This window comes from Somniosus microcephalus, chromosome 8 (genome assembly GCF_052327205.1).
Source record: "Somniosus microcephalus isolate GS21.2 chromosome 8, FLI_Smic_1.0, whole genome shotgun sequence".
Classification (NCBI taxonomy): domain Eukaryota; kingdom Metazoa; phylum Chordata; class Chondrichthyes; order Squaliformes; family Somniosidae; genus Somniosus; species Somniosus microcephalus.
Window position 1 is genome coordinate 271,967,818 of NC_140994.1, and position 22,139 is coordinate 271,989,956.

General features: G+C 45.6%; 1 protein-coding gene across 1 annotated transcript in view; it reads right to left on the reverse strand.

Annotated features, from left to right (window-relative positions):
- LOC147114404 (15-hydroxyprostaglandin dehydrogenase [NAD(+)]-like) overlaps positions 1–22,139 on the reverse strand; it is a 78,130-nt gene that overhangs the window by 53,365 nt on the left and 2,626 nt on the right. The window contains exon 2 of the mRNA XM_085996080.1: positions 9,501–9,624. Coding sequence (XP_085852206.1) covers positions 9,501–9,624 — 124 coding nt within the window. The remainder of the gene's footprint in view (positions 1–9,500; positions 9,625–22,139) is intronic.

Genomic DNA, 22,139 nt, shown 5'->3' on the forward strand with positions numbered 1-22,139 from the left:
TGTGGGAGCACCTTCACCACACGGACTGCAGCGGTTCAAGAAGGTGGCTCATCACCACCTTCTCAAGGGCAACTAGGGATGGGCAATAAATGCTGGCCTTGCCAGCAATGCCCAGATCCCATAAGCGAATTTAAAAAAAATGATAATAGAGAAGGAAATAAGTATGATAAAAACCAGGTTAATAGATTGGAGAAAAGCTAATTTTGAGGGGCTGAGAATAGAACTTGGGAAAATAAAATGGGCAACAATATTGGCAAACAACGATGTAGAACAACAATGGGAAACATTTAAAATGGTGTTCAACAAAGTACAGGAAAAATATATTCCACTAAAAGGAAAGACCAAACTAAACACTAATGAGACTCCAGGGATGAATAAAGGGAACAATTGAGGGTAAGGAAAGAACATAAGAAACAGTAGCAGGAGTCGGCCACTTGGCACCTCGAGCCTGCTCCACCATTCAATGAGATCATGGCTGATCCAATCTTGGCCTCAACACCACTTTCCCGCTCTCTCCCCACACCCCTCGACTCCCTTGTAGTTCAAATGTCTGTCAATCTCCGCCTTGAATATATTCAGTGACTCCGTCTCCACAGCTCTCCGGGGTAGAGAATTCCAAAGATTCACGACCCTCTGAGAGAAGAAATTCCTCCTCATCTCCGTCTTAAATGGGCGACCCCTTATTCTGAAACTATGCCCCCTAGTTCTAGATAACCCCACGAGGGGAAACATCCTCTCAGCATCCACCCTGTAAATTCCCCTCAGAATCTTATATGTTTCAATAAGATCACCTCTCATTCTTCTAAACTCCAATGAGTATCGGCCCAACCTGCTCAACCTTTCGTCAACCCCTTCATCCCAGGAATCAACCTCGTGAACCTTCTCTGAACTGCCTCCAATGCAAGTATATCCTTCCTTAAATATGGAGGCCACAACTGTACAAATGGGGATGTTCACTGATGACTGCACAGTGTTCAGCGCCATTCGCAACTCCACAGATAATGAAGCAGTCCATGCCGACATGCAACAAGACCTGGACAATGTTCAAGCTTGGGCTGATAAGTGGCAGGTAACATTCACGGCACAGAAGTGCCAGGCAATGACCATCTCCAACAAGCGAGAGTCTAACCACCTCCCCTTGACATTCAACAGCATTACCATCACCGAATCCCCCACCAACAACATCCTGGGGGTCACCATTAACCAGAAACTTAACTGGACCAGCCACGTAAATACTGTGGCAACAAGAGCAGGTCAGGGGCTGGGTATTCTGCGGCAAGTGTCTCACCTCAGGCTCACAGTGGGGTCTTTAATAACAGAGCAAAATCGCCCCGGCCAAGAAAAGGATCCGATCAGGGAGAGGGGACCAGTGCTGGGTGGCTTCCCTGTGCCTAACCGGCTCTTGGTTGGTGGGTCTGTGAGCCGGCGGCACGAGGCCAACTGCCCATTGTGTGACAGGCTCTCGGCACCAAATCACACCTTGGTTTGTCCCCCATCTCCCCTGGCACCTTCTCCCCCTTTGACCATCTCACCTTATTCCACCCCTCTCACCTCTCATTTAAAATTCCCGTTCTCTACCAGCCACCCAAGTAGCATAAAAATTTATCAATGAGATATCTTCACTGCTTTGCTCTCGCAGCTTCTGCACCAAAAGATTTCTCATCCTCAGTGATTTCAAACTCTTTCTCAATTCATCATGCTCACTTGTTAGAAACCCGGGGTGCCTAAAAATGTATATGGCTACGCGAATAATACTGTGTTTAAATGATTGTATGTTTCTGCTCGAGACAAGTAAGGGGTTAATATATAAGTTATGTTTTACTGGGGAATGTTTAAGTTTCGCTTTCCTGAAAGCTCATATTAGAATTTGAGACAAAATGTCTTCAGTTAGTTAGATTAGATGAGGCATAAACATTCCACACAGGGGCCCTCAGGATGGCCTTGCCTGTTATATCTGTTGTTTGTAAGTTAGGGTTTTGACTTTGTTAATGTATCTTTAATTTGGTCAATGAAGGCCCAACCTATGTTTCTTCCATTATTACTAATAATCATAGTATAACCATATGGAATGTATGCAAGATAGTTTTCTAGATCAGTATGTTGAGGAACCAACTAGGGAACAGGGTATTTTAGATCTAGTATTGTGCATTGAGAAAGGGTTAATGAATAACCTTGTAGTAAAGAGGCCTTTAGGGAAGAGTGACCATAATATGATAGAATTCTATATTGAGTTTGAAAGTGATTTTGTTCAATCTGAAACTAGGGTCTTAAATCTAAACAAAGCAAACTACGTAGGTATGAGGGGCGAGATGGCCAAGGTAGATTGGGAAACTACATTAAAAGGCATGATGGTAGATAAGCAATGGCTATCATTTAAAGAATTAACAAAATTTACAACAAATATACATTCCTTTAAGGCACAAAAACCCCACAGGAAATGTGGTCCAACCGTGGTTAACAAGGGAAGTTAAAGGTAGTATTAGATCAAAGGAAGAGGCTTATAATGTTGCTAAAAAGAGCAGTAAGCCTGAGGATTGGGAGGATTTTAGAATTCAGCAAAGGAGGACCAAGAAATTGATAAAGAAAGGGAAAATAGAATATGAGAGTAAACTAGCGAGAGACTTAAAAACAGACTGTAAAAGCTTCTATAGGTATGTAAAAAGGAACAACATTAGCGAAAGTAAATGTGGGTCCCTTACAGGCTGAGACAGGAGAAATTATAATGGGGAATAAGGAAATGGCAGAGAAATTAGACAAAAAGTTTGTGTCTGTCTTCACGGAAAAAGACGCAAAAAACTTTCCAGGAATAATGGAGAACCAAGGCTCTAGCGAGAATGAGGAACTGAAAGAAATTAGTATTAGCAAAAAAATAGTACTGGAGAAATTAATGGGACTGAAAGCCAATAAATCTTCCGAACCTGGTGGTCCGCATCCTAGGGTTTTGAAAGAGGTGGCTATAAAGATAGTGGATGCATTGGTTGTCATTTTCCAAAATTCCATAGATTCTAGAACGGTTCCCATGGATTGGAAGGTGGCAAATGTAACCCCACTATAGAAGAAAGGAGGGAAAGAGAAAACAGGGAACTACAGACCAGTTAGCCTGATGTCAATAGAGGGAAAATGTTAGAATCTATTATCAAGATCGTGGTAACAGGACATTTAGAAAATAATAGGTTTGGGCAGAGTCAGGACGGATTTATTAAAGGGAAATTGTGTTTGACGAATCTGTTAAGAGTTATTTGAGGTTGTAACTAGCAGAATAGATAAGGGGGAACCAGTGGATGTGGTGTATTTAGATTTTCAGAAGGCATTCGATAAGGTACCACAGAAGAGGTTATTAAACAAAATTAGGGCTCATGGGATTGGGGGTAATATACTCGCATGGATTGAGGATTGGTTAACGGACAGAAAACAGAGAGTAGGAATAAACGGGACATTTTCGGGTTCGCAGGCTGTAACTAGTGGAGTACTGCAAGGATCAGTGCTTGGGCCTCAGCTATTCACAATCTACATCAATGATTTGGATGAGGGGAACAAATGTAATATATACAAATATGTTGATGATACAAAGCTGGATGGGAATGTAAGTTGTGAGGTGGATGCAAGGAGGCTTCTAGAGGAGAAAGACAGGCTAAGTGAGTGGGCAAGAACATGGCAAATGGAATATAATGTGGAGAAACGTGAAGTTATCCACTTTGGTAGGAAAAATAGAAAAGCAGAGTATTTTTTAAAATGGTGAGAGATTGGGAAATGTTGGTGCTCAGAGGGACCTGGGTGTCCTTGTACATGAATCACTGAAAGTTACCATGCAGGTACAGCAAGCAATTAGGAAAGCAAATGGTATGTTGGCCTTTATTACAAGAGGAATTGAGTATAAGAGTAAAGACATCTTACTGCAATTATATAGGGCCCTGGTGAGACCACACCTAGAGTATTATGTACAGTTTTGGTCTCCTTACCTAAGGAAGGATATACTTGCCATAGAGGGAGTACAATGAAGGCTCACCAGACTGATTCCTGGGATGAGGGGATTGGCCTATGAGGAGAGACTGAGTAGACTAGACCTATTCTCTGGAGTTTAGAAGAATGAAAGGTGATCTCATTGAAACATACACAATTCTTTGGAGTCTTGAATGAGATAATCAGACTCGCTTTAATCGGGCAAAGCGATTCTCGACTACAGGGGCGGCTCTGTAGTCCTTCACTCTTTTGTACCTCGGGGACTGAAGGTAACTGCGACCCTGATAATTGATGGATATCCTGTAATAGGCAAGTTTAAGAACGGTAATACTGTAGCGAAGTTAAGATTTATAAGTAGGATTCTCAGTTAAGAATAAGATTGTATTTTTTCTCTTTTTAAAACTGTTAATGTTGCGATTGACTGATTCACCAACTGTAAATTGCATGTCGGTTTTTTTAATAAATCTCTATATATTTTTAGAATTGTCTCATATAAGTTTTCTGTATCAATAACTCGTGAACCCAATCTTTGTATACTCTTTGGTGAAGTGTTACAATTTCTGAAGGAAATCTCCGGAACCTCATAATATCCAGGACTTTACTGTCTGGCTAAACTTATTAAAAGCGCTATCTGGAGGACGGTAACATTCTCGGGTTGTTCCTTTCTTTTAGGGAGAGATAGCCCAGACCTTTAGACCCAATTAAGCGTCTTTAGGATTCGGCTACCTCAACCTTGTGGTAAACCACTGTTGTTGTTGTTGTTGTTACACACTGTTGTACCTATGCATGCCTCAACATGTCTCGGCTGGCTCCACCCACACAGGCCCAGGTATAAAGGTGATTGACCTGCAGCCCCCTGCCTTCTTGGAACCCAGTCAACCACGAGAGGCATGCTCTGTTCTTTGCTAATAAAAGCCTTTAGTTACTCTCTTAACTCTCGGTCTTTTATGAGTAATTGATAGCGCATCAATTTTATTAGCAAAAACAAAATGTCGACATTTGCTGAACAGCAGGCTGCTGCACCAAACGCTGAGCAACAGGAGCTGCTGCACCAAACGCTGAGCAACAGGAGCTGCTGCGAGCCCTCAGACCAACATGCCTGGACCTAGACCCCCAAGAAGCGGGTTCGGCTACCAAATTCGCGCATTGGCTGCGTTGCTTCGAGGCCTACCTGCAAGCCCCAACTGTGACCCTGGACGAAAACAAGTTGGAAATCCTGGCCTCAAAGGTGAGCCACCAAGTTTATACAATAATCCAGGACGCGACGACCTACGCGGCGGCTATCGGTCTGCTAAAAGGGCAATACGCACGCCCGGTAAATACGGTCTATGCCCGGCACCTCTTAAGATCCCGCAGACAGCAGCCTGGGGAATCGGTGGAGGCCTTCCTACGGGCACTACGGATACTCGGCCGAGACTGCGATTGCAAAGAAGCATCAGCCGCAGCACACACGGAGGGACTGATCCGAGATGCTTTTGTTGCGGGTCTAAGGTCCGACTACTCCCGGCAGAGACTGTTGGAAAAGGGAGAAATGGACCTGAGAAAGGCAGTGTCCCTCGCGCTCTCGCTCGACGCGGCCCACAGGAATATGGACGCCTTCTCCCCTAACCGCTCCGCAACGTGGACGCCACAACCTTGGGTCATGGGACCGCCACCTTCAACTGCTGCTGCGATGTCCAAGGCACAGAAATGTTATTTTTGTGGCCAGGCAAAACACCCCAGAGCACGCTGCCCGGCGAGAAACGCTACCTGCTCCGGCTGCGGGAAGAAAGGACACTATGTCAGCACCTGCAAAGGTAAAACCGCTAACGCCAGCAGCGCCGCGTGCGAACCGTGGGGGCAGCCATCTTGTCCGCCATCTTGGACTCCCCCAGCCGCGTGGGGATCGGGGCCATGGGCGCCGCCATTTTGTCCGCCATCTCGGACGTCTCCAACTTAGCGCATCAAACCTTTAGTTGGAGGTGAACATCTGAGAAACACGCCTGATCTGGGATAACCCGAAAGGGGCTCGGACAAGTAAAAATCCTTTCAGCTTGGGCCTCATGATTGAAAGGGTACAAGGCCAGGCCTAGTACCAATCGTGCCAGGGAGGATGGGGACAAAGAGAGATAGGACGAATTCCAATGGAGGAAACTTCAAAATGTAAAAACTAGACAGATAAATTGGCAAAAGATCATGAGACAGCCTTTGAGGGAGGGCTTTCATCCAATAATTGGGACAAAGAACTCAACGCTCCACTGGGTCCTGAGGTTTTGGGGAACCTCTATGGGTTAAATGGTCCTGTCAATAATTTGGCCTCAGGCGCACTCCTAAAAAGAGAATAAAGGTAACGCCCTGAGTGCTTGTCCACAGATGGTGGAGGGGAGAGCCAAGCAGGAGTTGGGCTGGTTGACCGTTCTTTCGAGAGTCATCCCATGTTCACCAGCTCAGAGGTTCTAGACGAGAGGAAGCAAGCCAGAAAACTGTTCACACACACCAGCCGTCTGCCCGATCGGGAACAGTACCAGCTGCTTGTCACGGTTGTATGGTTTTGCTGTATTACTAGTGTGTTATATTCCGTCCTAAACTCTGATTAAACACAATGGCCCAGAACTTCGGGTCTCCACGGGCGAGTACGCACGGGGTACTCACCCATAGGCCCAATGGAAGTGCCGGTTTCCTGCATGCACTGCGCACGCGCAGGAAACCGGCACTTCTGTCCCTCTGAACGAAGGGGTTCAGAGGTTGAACGCGTGCGCGGGAGAGATTGTGCATGCGCATCGAACTTCGTTATTTTTTTTAAAACAGGTTTTCCCGGGAGGGTAAGGCCTGCTTTTTACAAGGTAAGTGGTGAATTAATTAAAATTAAAACATTTTTTCCCCACAGGTTTATTATTTTTAAATACTTTAAAGAAAGGGAAGTTTATTTTTAGCCCCGTTAGAAAATAAAACTATTTTTTCAAAAATTTAAATTATTGTTTAAAGTAGTTATTTTATGTAATTTATAGTTTATTTAAAAAATGTGATTCTTTTTAAAATTTATTTGAAGATTTAGTGATGTTATGGGGCCCGTAGGATTTCTAAGTTTTGACAGGTCTTCCTGTCAGACTTATGAATGGAGCATTCCCTGCTCCGATTGGCTCCCCATGGCCCACGTGATCCCAGGGGACGCATCGAACTAACTGCGCCCCTGGGATATGCAAGCACTGCGCACCGGCAGCTGGAGCAGGCCCCGGATCGGAATTCCACGGGGGCCCACAGCTCAACGGCCGGCGCGCAAGGTAAGTGCAGGTCGGGGGCTTGCACCCGCGGGAAGCCCCCGACCCAAATTTCTGGGCCAATATACCCACCATATTGGTTTGCACTCGATCCTGTTTACCAGAGATACGCGAATCGCTACATGCTCTCCTCTGAGTTCACTGCCCTCCCAGCCTCCCTTGATCTCTGCCTCCATGTGAACTCCCCAACCCATATTCACAGCCATTCCCTCGACTTTGCCATCTCTCGTGGCCTCGCTATCAATGTTCCCTCTAACCTTCGCGTGCAGGGCCGCGCAGTAAAATAAACCGTCCGCACTCTCGGCTCAGCCTCACACAGATTGATGTCTGTGGGAGAACACTTGTATGAGTGATCATCATATCATAAGATTTAGATAAACAATGGAGAGGAGCAAGGAACGATCTAGAGTGGAACTTCTAAACTGGAATAGGACTAACTTCAATGGGATGCAAAAGGATCTAGCCAGGGTAAAATGGAACCAAAGACTGACAGGAAAAACTGTAACGGAACAATGGATGATCTTTAAGGAGGAGATGTTCCAAGTACAGGCTAGGTACATTCCAACATGAGGGAAGGGTAAGGGAACCAAAGCAAGGGCTCCTTAGATGACGAGGGAGATAGGGAAAATGATGAAACAAAAAAAAGAGGGTGTATGATGCATGTCAGGTGAATTCTTCAAGGGAGAACCAGACCAAATACAATAAGTTGAGAGGGGATGTGAAGATGAAAATAAGATTGGCAAAGAGAATATGAGAGTAGAATGGCGGTTAACATAAAAGGGAACCCAAAAATCTTCTACCGGCATGTAAACAGTAAGCGGATAATAAGAGGTGGGATGTGGCCCATTAGGGACAAAGAAGGTGATATATGCTTAGAGGGGCAGGGCAAGGCTAGAATACTCAATGAGTACTTTGTATCAGTGTTTACTAAGGAGGTGGATGCTGACAAAATATCGATAGAAGTGGAAAAGGTAGAAACAATGGAAGGGGTGAAAATTGATAGACAGGATGTACTAGAAAGGCTGGGTAAGCTTAGAGTGGACAGGTCGCCTGGTCCAGATGGCTTGCATCCCACATTGCCAAGGGAATTGGGGGAGGAGATAACGGAAGTGATTGCCATAATTTTCCAATCTTCCCTAGATGCGGGGGAGTTGTCTGAGGATTGGAAAGTGGCAAATGTGACACCATTGTTCAAGAAAGGGTGTAAGGACAATCCTAGTAACTACAGACCTGTCAGTTTAACATCAGTGGTGGGTAAAGTTTTAGAAACAATAATCAAGGAAAGAATTAATGGGGCACTTGCACCTGGCTTTCGGCTTGATAAAAGGTATCAGATAGAATCATACAGCACAGAAGGAGGTCATTCAGCCTATTATGCCTGAGCTCTCCAATTAGTCCCACTCCCCCCTGCTCTTCCCCCACAGCCCTGCAAATTTTTCCTTTTCAAGTATTTATCCAATTCCCTTTTGAAAGTTACTATTGAATCTGTTTCCACCGCCCTTTCAGGCAGCGCGTTCCAGATCACAACAACTTGCTGCGTAAAAAAATGTTCTCCTCATCTCTGGTTACCGACCCTCCTGCCACTGGAAACAGTTTCTCCTTATTTACTCTATCAAAACCCCTCAAAACTTTGAACACCTCTTGTAAATCGCCTCTTAACCTTCTCTACTCTTAGGAGAACAATCCCAGCTTCTTTAATCTCTCCAGATAACTGAAGTCCCTCATCCCTGGTAAAATTCTAGTAAATTCATTTGCGCAATGAACAAAAATAATGAAAAGATCTGAATTTTCTGTTGTTGCTGCTGTTATTGGGTAGGACATTGTTGCTGTTGCTGTTGTTGTTGTCAACTGCCCATGGACAAAAACGTCGCACTCAAATGAGTTTGTCGCCCACCCAGTACAAATAAAAATTAGAGACAGCATTGCCGGAGACCCTACAGCAGAAGCATGGAGACCAGATGTGGAGCATGGACTGGTGCCCGCGCACAGACTGGGGCTGGAATCCTGCGCTCCTGATGGTCAGACCCACACCAGGCTGTACATTTACTCACGGAGCCACTGGGAGTGCGATACAACACTCTTTGTTCTCTATATTGTAATGCAGGAATTCATTCCCTAAATCCGACAGTTCCAACTCCCTTCAACCAGTCTCCCAGTCACTCCATTAACAGATAATCATTGTGCCGATCGGTTAGAGGGGAGAATGAGGATTGTGTTGTAGAAGCCAGGCAGAGGGTGAGCAGGGCCAGGAGATGTTGTTAAGATAAAAGTTGGGGTCTGTACCTTTCAACTGACTCTCAGACGTCACATCGCAGGGAAGGAACAAAACGTTCTCGGCTCCATAGATCTGTTCAAAGGCAGCTTTAGTGGCTTCACCCATTGGTACGTTGATATCTAACAGGCTCACCTAAAGGAGGTCAAAACAAGGTTTCATCCTAAAGGACTTGTAAATTTACATTACATGACACAGTATTTACAGCACAGAAACCAGCCATTCGGCCCAACAGGTCCATGCTCCACCTGAGCCTCTTTCCACCCTACTCTATCTAACCCAATCTGCATATCCTTCTATTCTTTTCCCCCCCTTATGTGTTTGTCCAGCTTCCCCTTAAAATGCATCTATGCAATTCGCCTCAACCACTCCCTGTGGTAGCAAGTTCCACATCCTAACCAGTCTCTGGGTAAAGAAGTGACTCCTGAATTGCTTATTGGATTAATTAGTGACTATCTTATATTTATCACAGTGTAAAGGGCAAAGAGGGGGAGGAATTCCTGAAATATGTACAAGAGAGTTTTCTTGATCAGTGTGTTTCCAGCCCAACAAGGGAAGAAGCAAAGCTGGATCTGGTTCTGAGGAATGAATGAGGGCAAGCGGAACATGTTTCAGTGAGGGAGCATTTGGGGAACAGTGATCATAATATCATCAGGTTTAGAATATTTATGGAAAAAGCCAAGGATAAATAAAATATTAAATTATTCAACTAGAGGAGGGCTAATTTCAGTGAGTTGAAAAGGGATCTGGCTCAGGTGGATTGGAATCAAAGATTGCCGGGTAAAACAGTAAATCAGCAATCCTTCAAAGAGGAGATGGTTCGGGTACAGAGTAGACACATTCCCATGAGGGGGAAAGGAAGGGCATCCAAAGCTAGAGCTCCTTCGATGACTAAAGATATAGGGATTAAATTGAGACAGAAAAAGGAGGTTTATCACAAATGTAAGGTTCATAATACAGTAGAGAACCAAGCTGAATATAGAAAGTACAGAGGAGGTCTAAAAAAGGGACTAAGAGGGGCAAAGAGAGAGTATGAGAACAGATTAGCGGCTAACATAAAAGGGAACCCAAACATCTTTTATAAACATATAAATAGTAAAAGGGTAGTCAAAGGAAGGGTGGAGCCAATTAGGGACTAAAAAAAGATCTTCTTGTGGAGGCAGAGGGTGTGTCTGAGGCACTAAATGAGGACTTTGCATCTGTCTTCACTAGAGGAGGATGCTGCCAATGTAACAGTAAAGGAGGAGGCAGTAACAATATTGGACAGGATAATAATAGATAACGAGGATGTTCTTGAAAATCCCCCGGTCGGGATGGGGAGCATCCTAGGTTATTGAGGGAAGTAAGGGTGGACATTGCAGAGGCTCTGGCCACTCTTCCAATCCTCCTCAGATATGGGAGTGGTGCCAGAGGACTAGGATTTCAAATGTTACAGCCCTGTTCAAAAAAGGGGAGAGGGATAAACCCGGTAACTACAGGCCAGTTACCCTAACGTCGGTGGTGGGAAAACTTTGAGACAATAATCCATGACGAATGGCCCTTAGAAAATTATGTGTTAATAACTGACAGTCAGCACACATCATGTTTGACTAACTTGATTGAGTTAATTGATGAAGTAACTGAACAGGTTCATGAGGACAGTGTGGTTGATGTTTCAAAAGACATTTTGCAAAATACCACATAATAAACTTGCAAGCAAACTTAAAGTCCATGGGATTAAAGGGACAGTAACAGTGTGGATACAGAATAGGCTAAGGGACAGAAAGCAGAGAGTATGGTGAACGGTTGTTTTTCAGACTGGAGGGAAGTGTGCAGTGGTGTTCCCCAGGGGTCGGTATTAGGACCACTGCTCTTTCTGATATATATTAATGATCTGCACTTGGGTACACAGGGCATCATTTCAAAGTTTGCAGGTGACACAAAACTCAGAAATGTAGTAAACAATGGCAGCTTGGATAAGGAATTGGCTTAAGGACAGAAAACAGCGAGTTGTGGTAAATGGCTGTTTTTCAGACTGGAGGATGGTAGACAGTGGTGTTCCCCAAGGGTCAGTGCTGGGGCCACTGCTTTTTTTGATATATATAATGACCTGGATATTAGAATACAGAGTAGAATTTCTAAATTTGCCGATGACACCAAACTTAGGGGTGTGGCAAACAGTGATGATATCAATCGACTGCAACAAGACATAGAAAGGCCAGCAGAATGGGCAGACAAGTGGCAGATGGAATTTAATACAGAGACGTGTGAGGTGATGCATTTTGGCAGAAGGAACAGGGAGAGGCAATATACACTTAATGGCACAGTTTTAAAGAGTGTGCAGGGACAGAGGAACCTGGGAATTAATGTGCATAGGTCCCTGAAGGTGGCAGGACATACTGAGAGAGTGGTTAACAAAGCATATGGGATCTTGGGCTTCATAAATAGAGGTATTGAGTACAAAAGTAGAGAAGTTATGCTGAACCTTTATAAAGCGTTGGTTAGACCACAACTGGAGTATTGGGTCCAGTTCTGGTCACCACACTTTAGGAAGGATGTGAAGGCACTTGAGAGGGTGCGGAGGAGATTTACCAGAATGGTTCTGGGGATGGGGAATCTTAGCTACAGGAACAGGTTGGAGAAGCTGGATTTGTGTTCATTAGAGCAAAGGCGATTGCGGGGTGATTTGATAGAGGTGTACAAGATTATGACGGGATTCCCGAATTAACTTCCTTCAGCTGCTCTGAATTGTAGGTCCTTTACAGTCAGAGACAAGAGAATTTATAATGGGGAATGAGGAAATGGCTGAGAAATTAAATAAATACTTTGTCTCTGTCTTCACGGAGGAAGACGCAAAAAACCACCCAGAAATACGAGAAAACCAAGGGTGTGTCTAGAATGAGGAACTTAAAGAAATTATTAATCATAAAAAAAACAGTACTAGCAAAATTAATGAGACTAAAATTCGATAAATCCCAAGGACCGGATGACCTACATGTTAGGGTTTTGAAAGAGGTGGCCATTGGGATAGTGGATGCATTGGTTGTCATCTTCCAAAATCCTTAGGATCCTGGAAAGGATCCTGCAGATTGGAGGATAGCAAATGTAACCCCGCTATGTAAGAAAGGAGGGAGAGAGAAAACGGGGAACTACAGACCTGTTAGTTGGGAAAATGCTGGAATCTATTATAAAGGATGCAATAACTGGGCACTTAGAAACTAATAGTAAGATTGGGCAGAGTCAACATGGATTTAGGAAAGGGAAATCCTGTTTAACAAACCTATTGGAGTTCTTTGAGGATGTAACTAGTGGAGTAGACGAAGGGGAACTGGTAGATGTGGTGTATTTGGATTTTCAGAAGGCCTTCGATAAGGTCCCACACAAGAGGTTGGTGAACAAAATTAGGGCACATGGAATTGGGGGTAATATACTAGCATGGATTGAGAATTGGTTAACAGACAGAAAACAAAGAGTAGGGATAAACGGGTCTTTTTCAGGATGGCAGGCTGTGACTAGTGGGGTACCGCGAGGATCGGTGCTTGGGCCCCAGCTATTCACAATCTATATCAATGATTTGGATGAGGGGACTAAATATAACATTTCCAAATTTGCTGATGATACAAAGCTAGGTGGCAGTGTCAGTTGTGAAGAGGATGTGAAGAGGTTTCAAGGGGAACTCGACAGGCTCAGTGGGTGGGCGAGAACATGGCAGATGGAATATAATGTGGATAAATGTGAAGTTATCCACTTTGGTAGAAAAAGCAGAAAAGCAGAGTATTTCCTAAATGGTGAAAGATTGGAGAATGCAGATGCTCAAAGGGACCTGGGTGTCCTTGTACATGAGTCACTGAAAGTGAATGTGCAGGTGTAGCAAGCCATTAGGAAGGCAAATGGTATGCTGGCCTTCATTACTGGAAGATTTGAGTGCAGGAGTAAAGAAGTCTTACTCCAATTATATAGGGCCTTGGTGAGACCACACCTGGAGTACTGTGTACAATTTTGGTCTCCTTACCTAAGGAAGGATATACTTGCCATAGAGGGAGTGCAACGAAGGTTCACGAGATTGATTGCTGGGATGGCGGGACTGTCGTATGAGAAGAGATTGAGTAAACTAGGCCTGTATTCTCTTGAATTCAGAAGAACGAGAGGGGATCTCATTGAAGAATACAAAATTATTACAGGGCTTGATAGGGTGGATGCTGGGAGAATGCATCCCTTGGCTGGGGAGTCTAGAACTAGGGGCCACAGCCTCAGGATAAAGGGTAGGCCATTCAGGACTGAGATGAGAAGAAATTTCTTCACACAGGGTGGTGAATATTTGGAATTCTCTACCCCAGAGGGCTGTGGAGGCTCAGTCATTGGATATATTCAAAACAGAAGTCGATAGGTTTCTGACTAGTAAGGGCATCAAGGGATATGGCGATAGGGCCGGTGAATGGAGTTGAGGCAGAAGATCAGCCATGATCTCATTGAATGGCGGAGCAGGCTCGAAGGGCCGAATGGCCTACTCCTGCTCCTATTTCTTATGTTCTTATGGATAGGCTAGATGGGGAAAGGATGGTGCAAGAACATGGGGACACAGATTTAAGGTTTTGGGCAAGAGATACAGGGGGGATGTGAGGAAACACTTTTTTTATGCAGCGAGTGGTGAAAACCTGGATTTCACTGCCAACGGAAGTGGTGGAAGCGGAGACACTGAATGTTTTTAAGGGGAGACTGAATAGGCAATTGAGGGAAATAAACTTGCAGGGCTATGGGGATAGAGCGGGGGAATGGGACTGACTGAATTGCTCCACAGAGAGCCGGCACGGACTCGATGGGCTGAATGGCCTCTTTCTGTGCTGTTATGACTCTATGACCCTCTGACTGAAGATATTTATCCTCATCTTGATCCCCGCGCTGGGCAAAAGGAGTGGATGGAGAGAGGACCAAGGGCGGACAGGCTCGACGGGCCAAGTGGGCGACTCCCGCTCCCATTTCTTATGTTTATGTTCTTATGTTCCGCACAAGAGATTATTCGCATCAATGAGAGTGCATGGAATTGGAGGTACCCTTGTGACACGGGTCAGTAATTAGTTGGGAGACAGTGGGCAAATTCGGCTCCTTTGCGCCGGCCGTTAGCGCCTCGGGGGGGGGCGCTATCGGGGCACAAAGGGCTTATCGCCCGGGGAGGGAGGGCAAGAAAAGCGCCTCCCAAGTAATTCAGTGAAGCGTTGCTGAGGCGCTACCCGATAGCGCCACATCCCCACCGGTAGCACCCCAGGTCGCTGTGCTGCCAACGATGACGTCATTGCCATGCGCTGCGATCCCTTAGCGCCTTGCTGCGGCCCCTTACCGCCCCGCAGCAGAAATTCAGTTGCTGCCAACGAGGCTGCCGCAGACAAAGTGAGCGCCAGCCTTGCGGGTCATGAGCCGGGCCGACCTCCGCTCGTGGGGCAGTAGTTAAAGGGGAAGTGCGGCCATGACCCGCGCCAACATTATCTTCTTTTGTCCGACCTCCAGGTCATCCCTCCGTGGTGTGCCATGATGTGGTCCTGGTTGCCATCGCGCAACCCGGCACCATGTCGCAACAAAAATATATTCCAGTGAGAAAGAAAGATTTTAGCATCATCCGTGGCTAACTAAGGAAGTAAAGGATAGTATCAAATTGAAAACGAAGGCATACAATGTTGCCAAGATTGGTGGGAGACCAGAGGATTGGAAAATTTTTAAAAACCTGCAAAGGATGACTAAAATAAGAGAGAAGATGAATTATGAGAGAAAACTGGCAAGAAACATTAAAACAGATAGTAAGAGCTTCTACAGGTATATAAAAAGGAAGAGAGTAGCTAAAGTAAATGTTGGTCCCTTAGAGGATGAGACAGGGGAATTAATAATGGGGGACGCGGAAATGGCAGAGACTCTGAACAAAAATTTTGTATCTGTCTTCACGGTAGAAGACACTAAAAACATCCCAATAATGGATAATCAAGGGGCCACAGGGAGGGGGGAACTAAAGACAATCACTATCACTAAGGAAATAGTACTTGGTAAAATAATGGGACTAAAAGATGACAAGTCCCCTGGACCAGATGGCTTGCATCCCAGGGTCTTAAAAGAAGTGGCTGCAAAGATAGTGGATGCATTGGTTGCAATATACCAAAATTCCCTGGACTCTGGAGAGGTCCCAGCGGATTGGAAAACCGCAAATGTAACACCCCTATTTAAGAAAGGAGGAAGACAGAAAGCAGGAGACTATAGACCAGTTAGCCTAACATCTGTCGTTGGGAAAATGCTGGAGTCATTCATTAAGGAAGCAGTAGTAGGGCATTTGGAAAATCATAATACAGTCAAACAGAGTCAGCATGGTTTTAGGAAAGGGAAATCATGTTTAACAAATTTGCTGAAGTTCTTTGAGGATGTAACGAGCAGGGTAGACAAAGGTGAACCAGTGGATGTGGTGTATTTGGATTTCCAGAAGGCATTTGATAAGATGCCACATAAAAGGTTACTGCATAAGATAAGAGCTCACGGAATTGGGGGTAATATATTAGCATGGATAGAGAATTGGCTAACTAACAGAAAGCAGAGAGTCGGGATAAATGGGTCATTTTCCGGTTGGCAAACGGTAACTAGTGGGGTGCCACAGGGATCGGTGCTGGGGCCTCAACTATTTACAATCTACATTAATGAGTTGGATGAAGGGATCGAGTGTAATGTAGCCAAGTTTGCGGAGTGCTGTGCCATGTTCCTAACAGAGTCGTGGCTAACCTCCATGATACCTGAGGAGGCGGTGCAGCCCCAGGGATTCCTTCTGTTTTGGGCCGACAGAACAGCTGATTCAACGGGGAAGAACAGAGGTGGGGGTGTCTGCTGCCTGATCAACAACAACTGGTGTACAGATGTCCAGGTACTTTCACAACACTGTTCACCTAATTTAGAACTACTAACAATTAAGTGTCGCCCTTTTTATTTACCGAGGGAAATCTCTGCTATTCTCATGGCAGCAGTCTACATTCAGCCACAAGCTGATGCAAACGCTGCACTGAGTGAACTTTACAGTGAGGTCAGTAAACTTCAGAACCGGTATCCTGAGGCAGTTCCTATCATTGCGGGAGACTTCAACCATTGTAGTTTAAAGAAAGTATTGCCGAAATACTTTCAACACATCTCCTGTCCAACAAGAAATGGAAAAACTCTGGATCACTGCTAGACAACAATAAAGCACGCCTACCGTGTCATTGCTCGGCCGGGCTTCGGCAAATCAGACCACATTTCCGTACTCCTACTTCCTGTTTACAAACAGAAGTTAAAGAGCACACCCACAACAGTAAAAACGGTGCGAAGCTGGACAGCGGACACAGAATTACAACTGCAGGGCGGGTTGGAAATAACGGACTGGAGTGTTTTCAAGAACCCAGACCTGGATGTGTACGCAGGCCACGTTACTGGATACATTAACAGACTGGTGGATGAATGCATTCCTACCAAGACTGTCCGTTTATTTCCTAACTGCAAACCATGGATGAACTCAGACATCCGCAACAAACTAAGAGAACGGCGTACCGCTTTCAAATCAGGGGACACCGAACTCTACAAGAAGTCCAAGTATGACCTCAGAAAGGCTATCAAAGCAGCAAAAAGAGACTATAAGAACAAACTAGAGTCTCAGTGTGGCAGGGGCTCTGACGCCAGACGCATGTGGCAGGGACTAAGGGCCATCACCAGCTACAAGGGGAGCTCAGCGGGAGTCCTGTAAGATTCGCAATTTTCAGCAAAAATCACGCAAGAAAACTGGATAAAATTAAGACTGTTTATTGACCAAAGTAAGCTTGCACAGAAAAACCTTTGATAAAAGGGCATACAAAATGGCCGCCAGGCCCCGTGATCAGTTTATGAACCATTTTATTTCTGTTACTGCAAGTCAGACAGGCTTGTGGATTGAAGACAGTGAGCCCACGAAAGCCAGTCTCTGGGAACCGAAACTCAGAGCAACAGCATACATATTCAATGGATTATAAGTACAGGATGGGGCCCATCAAGATATGGGCGGACAATGTAAAAACACTTATACCCATTTATCGTACAAAGGAAAAACCGTTTAGCAGCCATCAAGGAAAATGTTTAAGTTATCACCGGCTCCGTTACAAGACAAAGCGCCCCTGCAGAGATTTCTGCCCGCCAAAATTAATACAAAGACAGGACTATGATTTGGCGGGAGATAAGACTGTCCCAAAAGAGTATAACTATGGATTGAAAGTCCATCTAAGTTACTTCGGACTCCGGGTTACTTGAACAACTTCTTCTTCACTGCCACGGCTTCTTGTTGGGCGACTTCAGGCTTCCATTTCTTCAAGAACTTTCTTCTACGAGGAACGAATGAAGGGCGGACGGTGCCTGGATCGGCGCCTCTTCCACTTCGGCAGATCGATGAAAACGTTTTCGTTTTTTTTTAAAGACGGACGGTTTCGGTAAAAGGACAACGTGGTCGGTGTTCAGCCAAACAAGGCTCGGCCACGACGAGAAGACGACGAGGGTGGCCCGGGTACTGGGGTCGGGAGATCATCGACGACCCAGGCCGACGGAGAAGAAACCCTCTGGAGAACCGGCGATCGATGCCACAAGATTCTCCCAAGTGCATAGCCTGCATCTGGGTCTGCTCCATGAACCCAAATTGACTTGGTGGATCTCAACCTTAACGAGCGCTCATCGAGGCTGGGTCTACCCCACCGCCTCGAGGGAGGAGAGAATATCGACTGCGCCAGAAGTTTCCAAATCCACGTGACGACGGAAAGCGGTGCCAAAAAGGCTGCGAACCCCCTTTCTCGCGATTTCGAGAGTGGTGAGCATGATCCCAAGTTCCCCAGGTCGAAACTTAGTTTAGGTATAGGGGAGGGAGTTAAGGGAAATCGTAATGTGTTTCCCCTTTTTCGATGTGCCGTGTGTTCCCCATTTCCATAGAGTCAAGTTCATAAATTTGTGCATGATTGTAGTAACTTTAATCTGTGCCTATGACATGCATTTTGTAATGCTTCAAACTGTTTAAAAATAAAAGCATCCATTTCGTGCTATTCAACCTGGTCTATTGAGTTCTTTCTCTGCACTACTGTTCTCTGCACCTAAGTCCAAGGTCTAGAACCGTAGGGGGGAGTGGGTCGAACCACTCAAGGGTAATTATTGCACGAAGCCTGGCAGGAGACCAGAGAGAGCAAGAGAAACCCCCTACAGCCACCAACACCGATCCCTCCCTACCAGACGAACTGAATACTTTTTATGCTCGCTTTGAGAGGGAGAACACTGAGCCGGCCATTAAAACCCCCAGCCACCCAGAAGATTACACATTACAGCTGACTGAGTCCGAGGTCCAGAGAACCTTCAGGAGGGTGAAAGCACGGAAGGCAGCCGGCCCAGACAGGGTTTCACCCCGTGTCTTCAAGACCTGCGCAGACCAGCTGGCTCCTGTGTTCACGGACATTTTTAACATCTCATTGCAGCAGTCTGTTGTACCAGTGTGCTTCAAGAAGACAACCATTGTGCCGTTACCTATGAAGACCAAGGTAACAGGCCTCAATGACTATCGTCCCATGGCTCTAACATCCATAGCCATGAAGTGCCTGGAAAAGCTGGTCGTGACACACATAAGCAGCATCATATCCGATTCCTTGGACCCGTTCCAGTTTGCATATAGGGCGAACAGGTCTGTCGACGATGCCATCTCCCTAACACTACACACTGCTCTGGAACACCTAGACAGGGGGGACACTTACGTCAGACTGTTGTTCATTGACTACAGTTCTGCATTTAATACTATTATTCCCTCCAAGCTGGTCCTGAAACTGAGGGACCTAGGCCTGGGCTCCCCATCTGCAATTGGATTCTGGATTTCCTGACTGGTAGGCCTCAAGTGGTGAAAATAGGGAACAACACCTCATCCACTCTGGTTCTCAACACCGGAGCGCCACAAGGCTGCTGCCTCAGTCCTTGGCTGTACTCTCTGTTTACACATGACTGTACAGCCATACACAGCAACAACCGGATTATCAAGTTTGCCGACGACACCACAGTAATTGGCCTGATAAGCAACGATGACGAGACGGAGTACAGAGATGAGATAGTCCAGCTGATGAGATGGTGCAATGACAACAACCTTGCCCTGAACGTTGGCAAAACTAAGGAGCTCATCGTGGACTTCAGAAGCCACCGAGGGAACCATCGCCCCATCAGCATAGACGGGACACCAGTGGAAGTCGTCAGTTGCTTCCGATTCCTGGGACTGCAGATCTCTGATGACCTGGCCTGGAACCACAATACTGAGGCTATGCTGAAGAAGGCACACCAGCGCCTTTACCCTCTACGGTGCCTGAGGAAATGCGGTATAAGCACACAGTGGCTTGTGAACTTTTACCGCGGCACCATAGAGAGTGTCCTGACGGGTGGTGTCAATGTGTGGTATGATAACACCACTGCACAGAACAAGAAAGCCACCCAGAGAGTTGTGAATATGGCAGAAAAGATCATCGGGTGCGCACTTCCGTCCATCGAGGAGATCTTCCAGACCAGGTGCCGGAACAAGGCCCACTCCATCATCCAGGACCCCAATCACCCTGGGCACAAACTGTTCTCCCTCCTGCGGTCCGGACGTCGGTACCGCAGCATCCGAACCAGGACCAGCAGGTTTAAGAACAGTTTCTATCCACAGGCAGTGCGCCTACTGAACTGCTAATCGCACTGCCCCATATATTATAGTTATATGTTTATGTAAATATATATATTATATTCATATTACCATATATTTATCATATTACATTACTATTATTTCCAGTGGTAATTGAGGCTTTTTTGTACTATTCATCATATCCTGCAACTTGGACTGTTATTGCTATACTTTTTGCTTATTTGCTTATTGTTTTTATTTATACTTGTTTTTATTTTTTTGCTTTTATATTATATGCTTGTATTGTGGGAGTGAGCGGGGAGTAAGCATTCCATTGTACTAGTTACATATGGCAATAAAATGATCTTGAATCTTGAATAATACAAAGATGGGTGGGAAAGCAAGTTGTGCAGAGGACTCAAAGAATCTGCAAAGGGCTATAGACAGGCTAAGTGAGTGGGCAAACATTTGGCAGATGGAGTATAATGTGGGAAAGTGCAAGGTTATACACTTTGGCAGGAAAAATAGAAAAGCAAATTAATATTTAAATGGAGATTACAAAATGTTACAGTTCAGAAGGACCTGGGGGTCCTTGTGCATGAACACAAAAAGTTAGCATGCAGGTACAGCAAGTAATCAAAAAGGCAAATGGAATTTTGGCCTTTATTTCAAGGGCGTTGGGAGTATAAAAACAGGGAAGTCCTGCTACAACTGTACAGAGTATTGGTGAGACCACACCTTGAGTACTGCGTACAGTTTTTTTCTCCTTATTTAAGGAAGGATATACTTGCATTGGAGGCAGTTCAGAGACGATTCACTAGGTTAATTCCAGAGATGAGGGGGTTGACTTAGGAGGAAAGGTTGAGCAGGCTGGGCCTATACTCATTGGAATTTAGAAGAATGAGAGGTGATCTTATTGAAACATATGATACTGAGGGGGCTCGACAGGGTAGATGCAGAGAGGATGTTTCCCCTCTTGGGGAAATCTAGAACTCGGGGGCACAGTCTCTGAATAAAGGGGCGCCCTTTTAGAACCGAGATGAGGAATTTCTTCTTTCAGAGGGTCATAAATCTGTGGAATTCTCTGCCCCAGAGAGTTGTGGAGGCTGGGTCATTAAATACATTTAAGATGGAGATAGACACATTTTTGCAAGATAAGGGAGTGAAGGGTTATGGGGAGCGGGCGTGGAAGTGGCTTTGAGCCCAAGATCAGCCATGATCTTATTGAATGGCGGAGCAGGCTCGAGGGGCCAAGTGGTCTATTCCTGCTCCTATTTCTTATGTTCTTATGCCGCGGCACCACACCGTCCTGCAGAGTGCGCAGCGGCCCTCACCTTTACCTGAAGGGGTGGGTCTTTGAAACTCGGCAGTGCTCCGTGGAGCCTCTGCCGAGCGCTGCCGATCGCGCCCCGACAATGCCTTGATTACCGCCCCACCAGGAAGTGGGGTGCCCGAGATTGTGTCCTTAACTCCGTTACCACCCCCAAATGGGCCATAGCCGAAATTTGCGCCCAGAGAGTGGGGATAAAGGGAATGTACTCTGATTGGCGGGATGTGACAAGTGGTGGTCCCCAGCGATCTTTAATATGGTTTCAACCTTTCACCACATTTATCAAAGACTTGGATGAAGAAACAGTTTAGAAGGTTGCGGGGTGATCTAACCCAGGTCATCAATATTAGAAAGAGATTCGATACAGAGAAACTATTTCCTCTGGTGCGGAATCCAGATCAAGGGGCACAATCTTAAAGTTACAGCTCAGCCATTAAGGTGTGAAATTAGGAAGCATTTTTTCACACACAGGGTAGTGGAATTCTGGAACTCCCTCCCCCAAAAGGCTATAGATGCTAGGGGTCAATTGGAGCTTTCAAGACGGAGAGCGATAGATTTTACAAAAGCAGAAAGCGATAGATTTTTGTTGGGTAAGGGTCTGGAGGGAGCTAAGGCAGGTAAATGGAGGTGAGGTACAGATCAGCCATGATCCAATTAATGCCAGAACGGTTTCAATGGGCTGAACGGCCTCCTCCTGTTCACATGCTC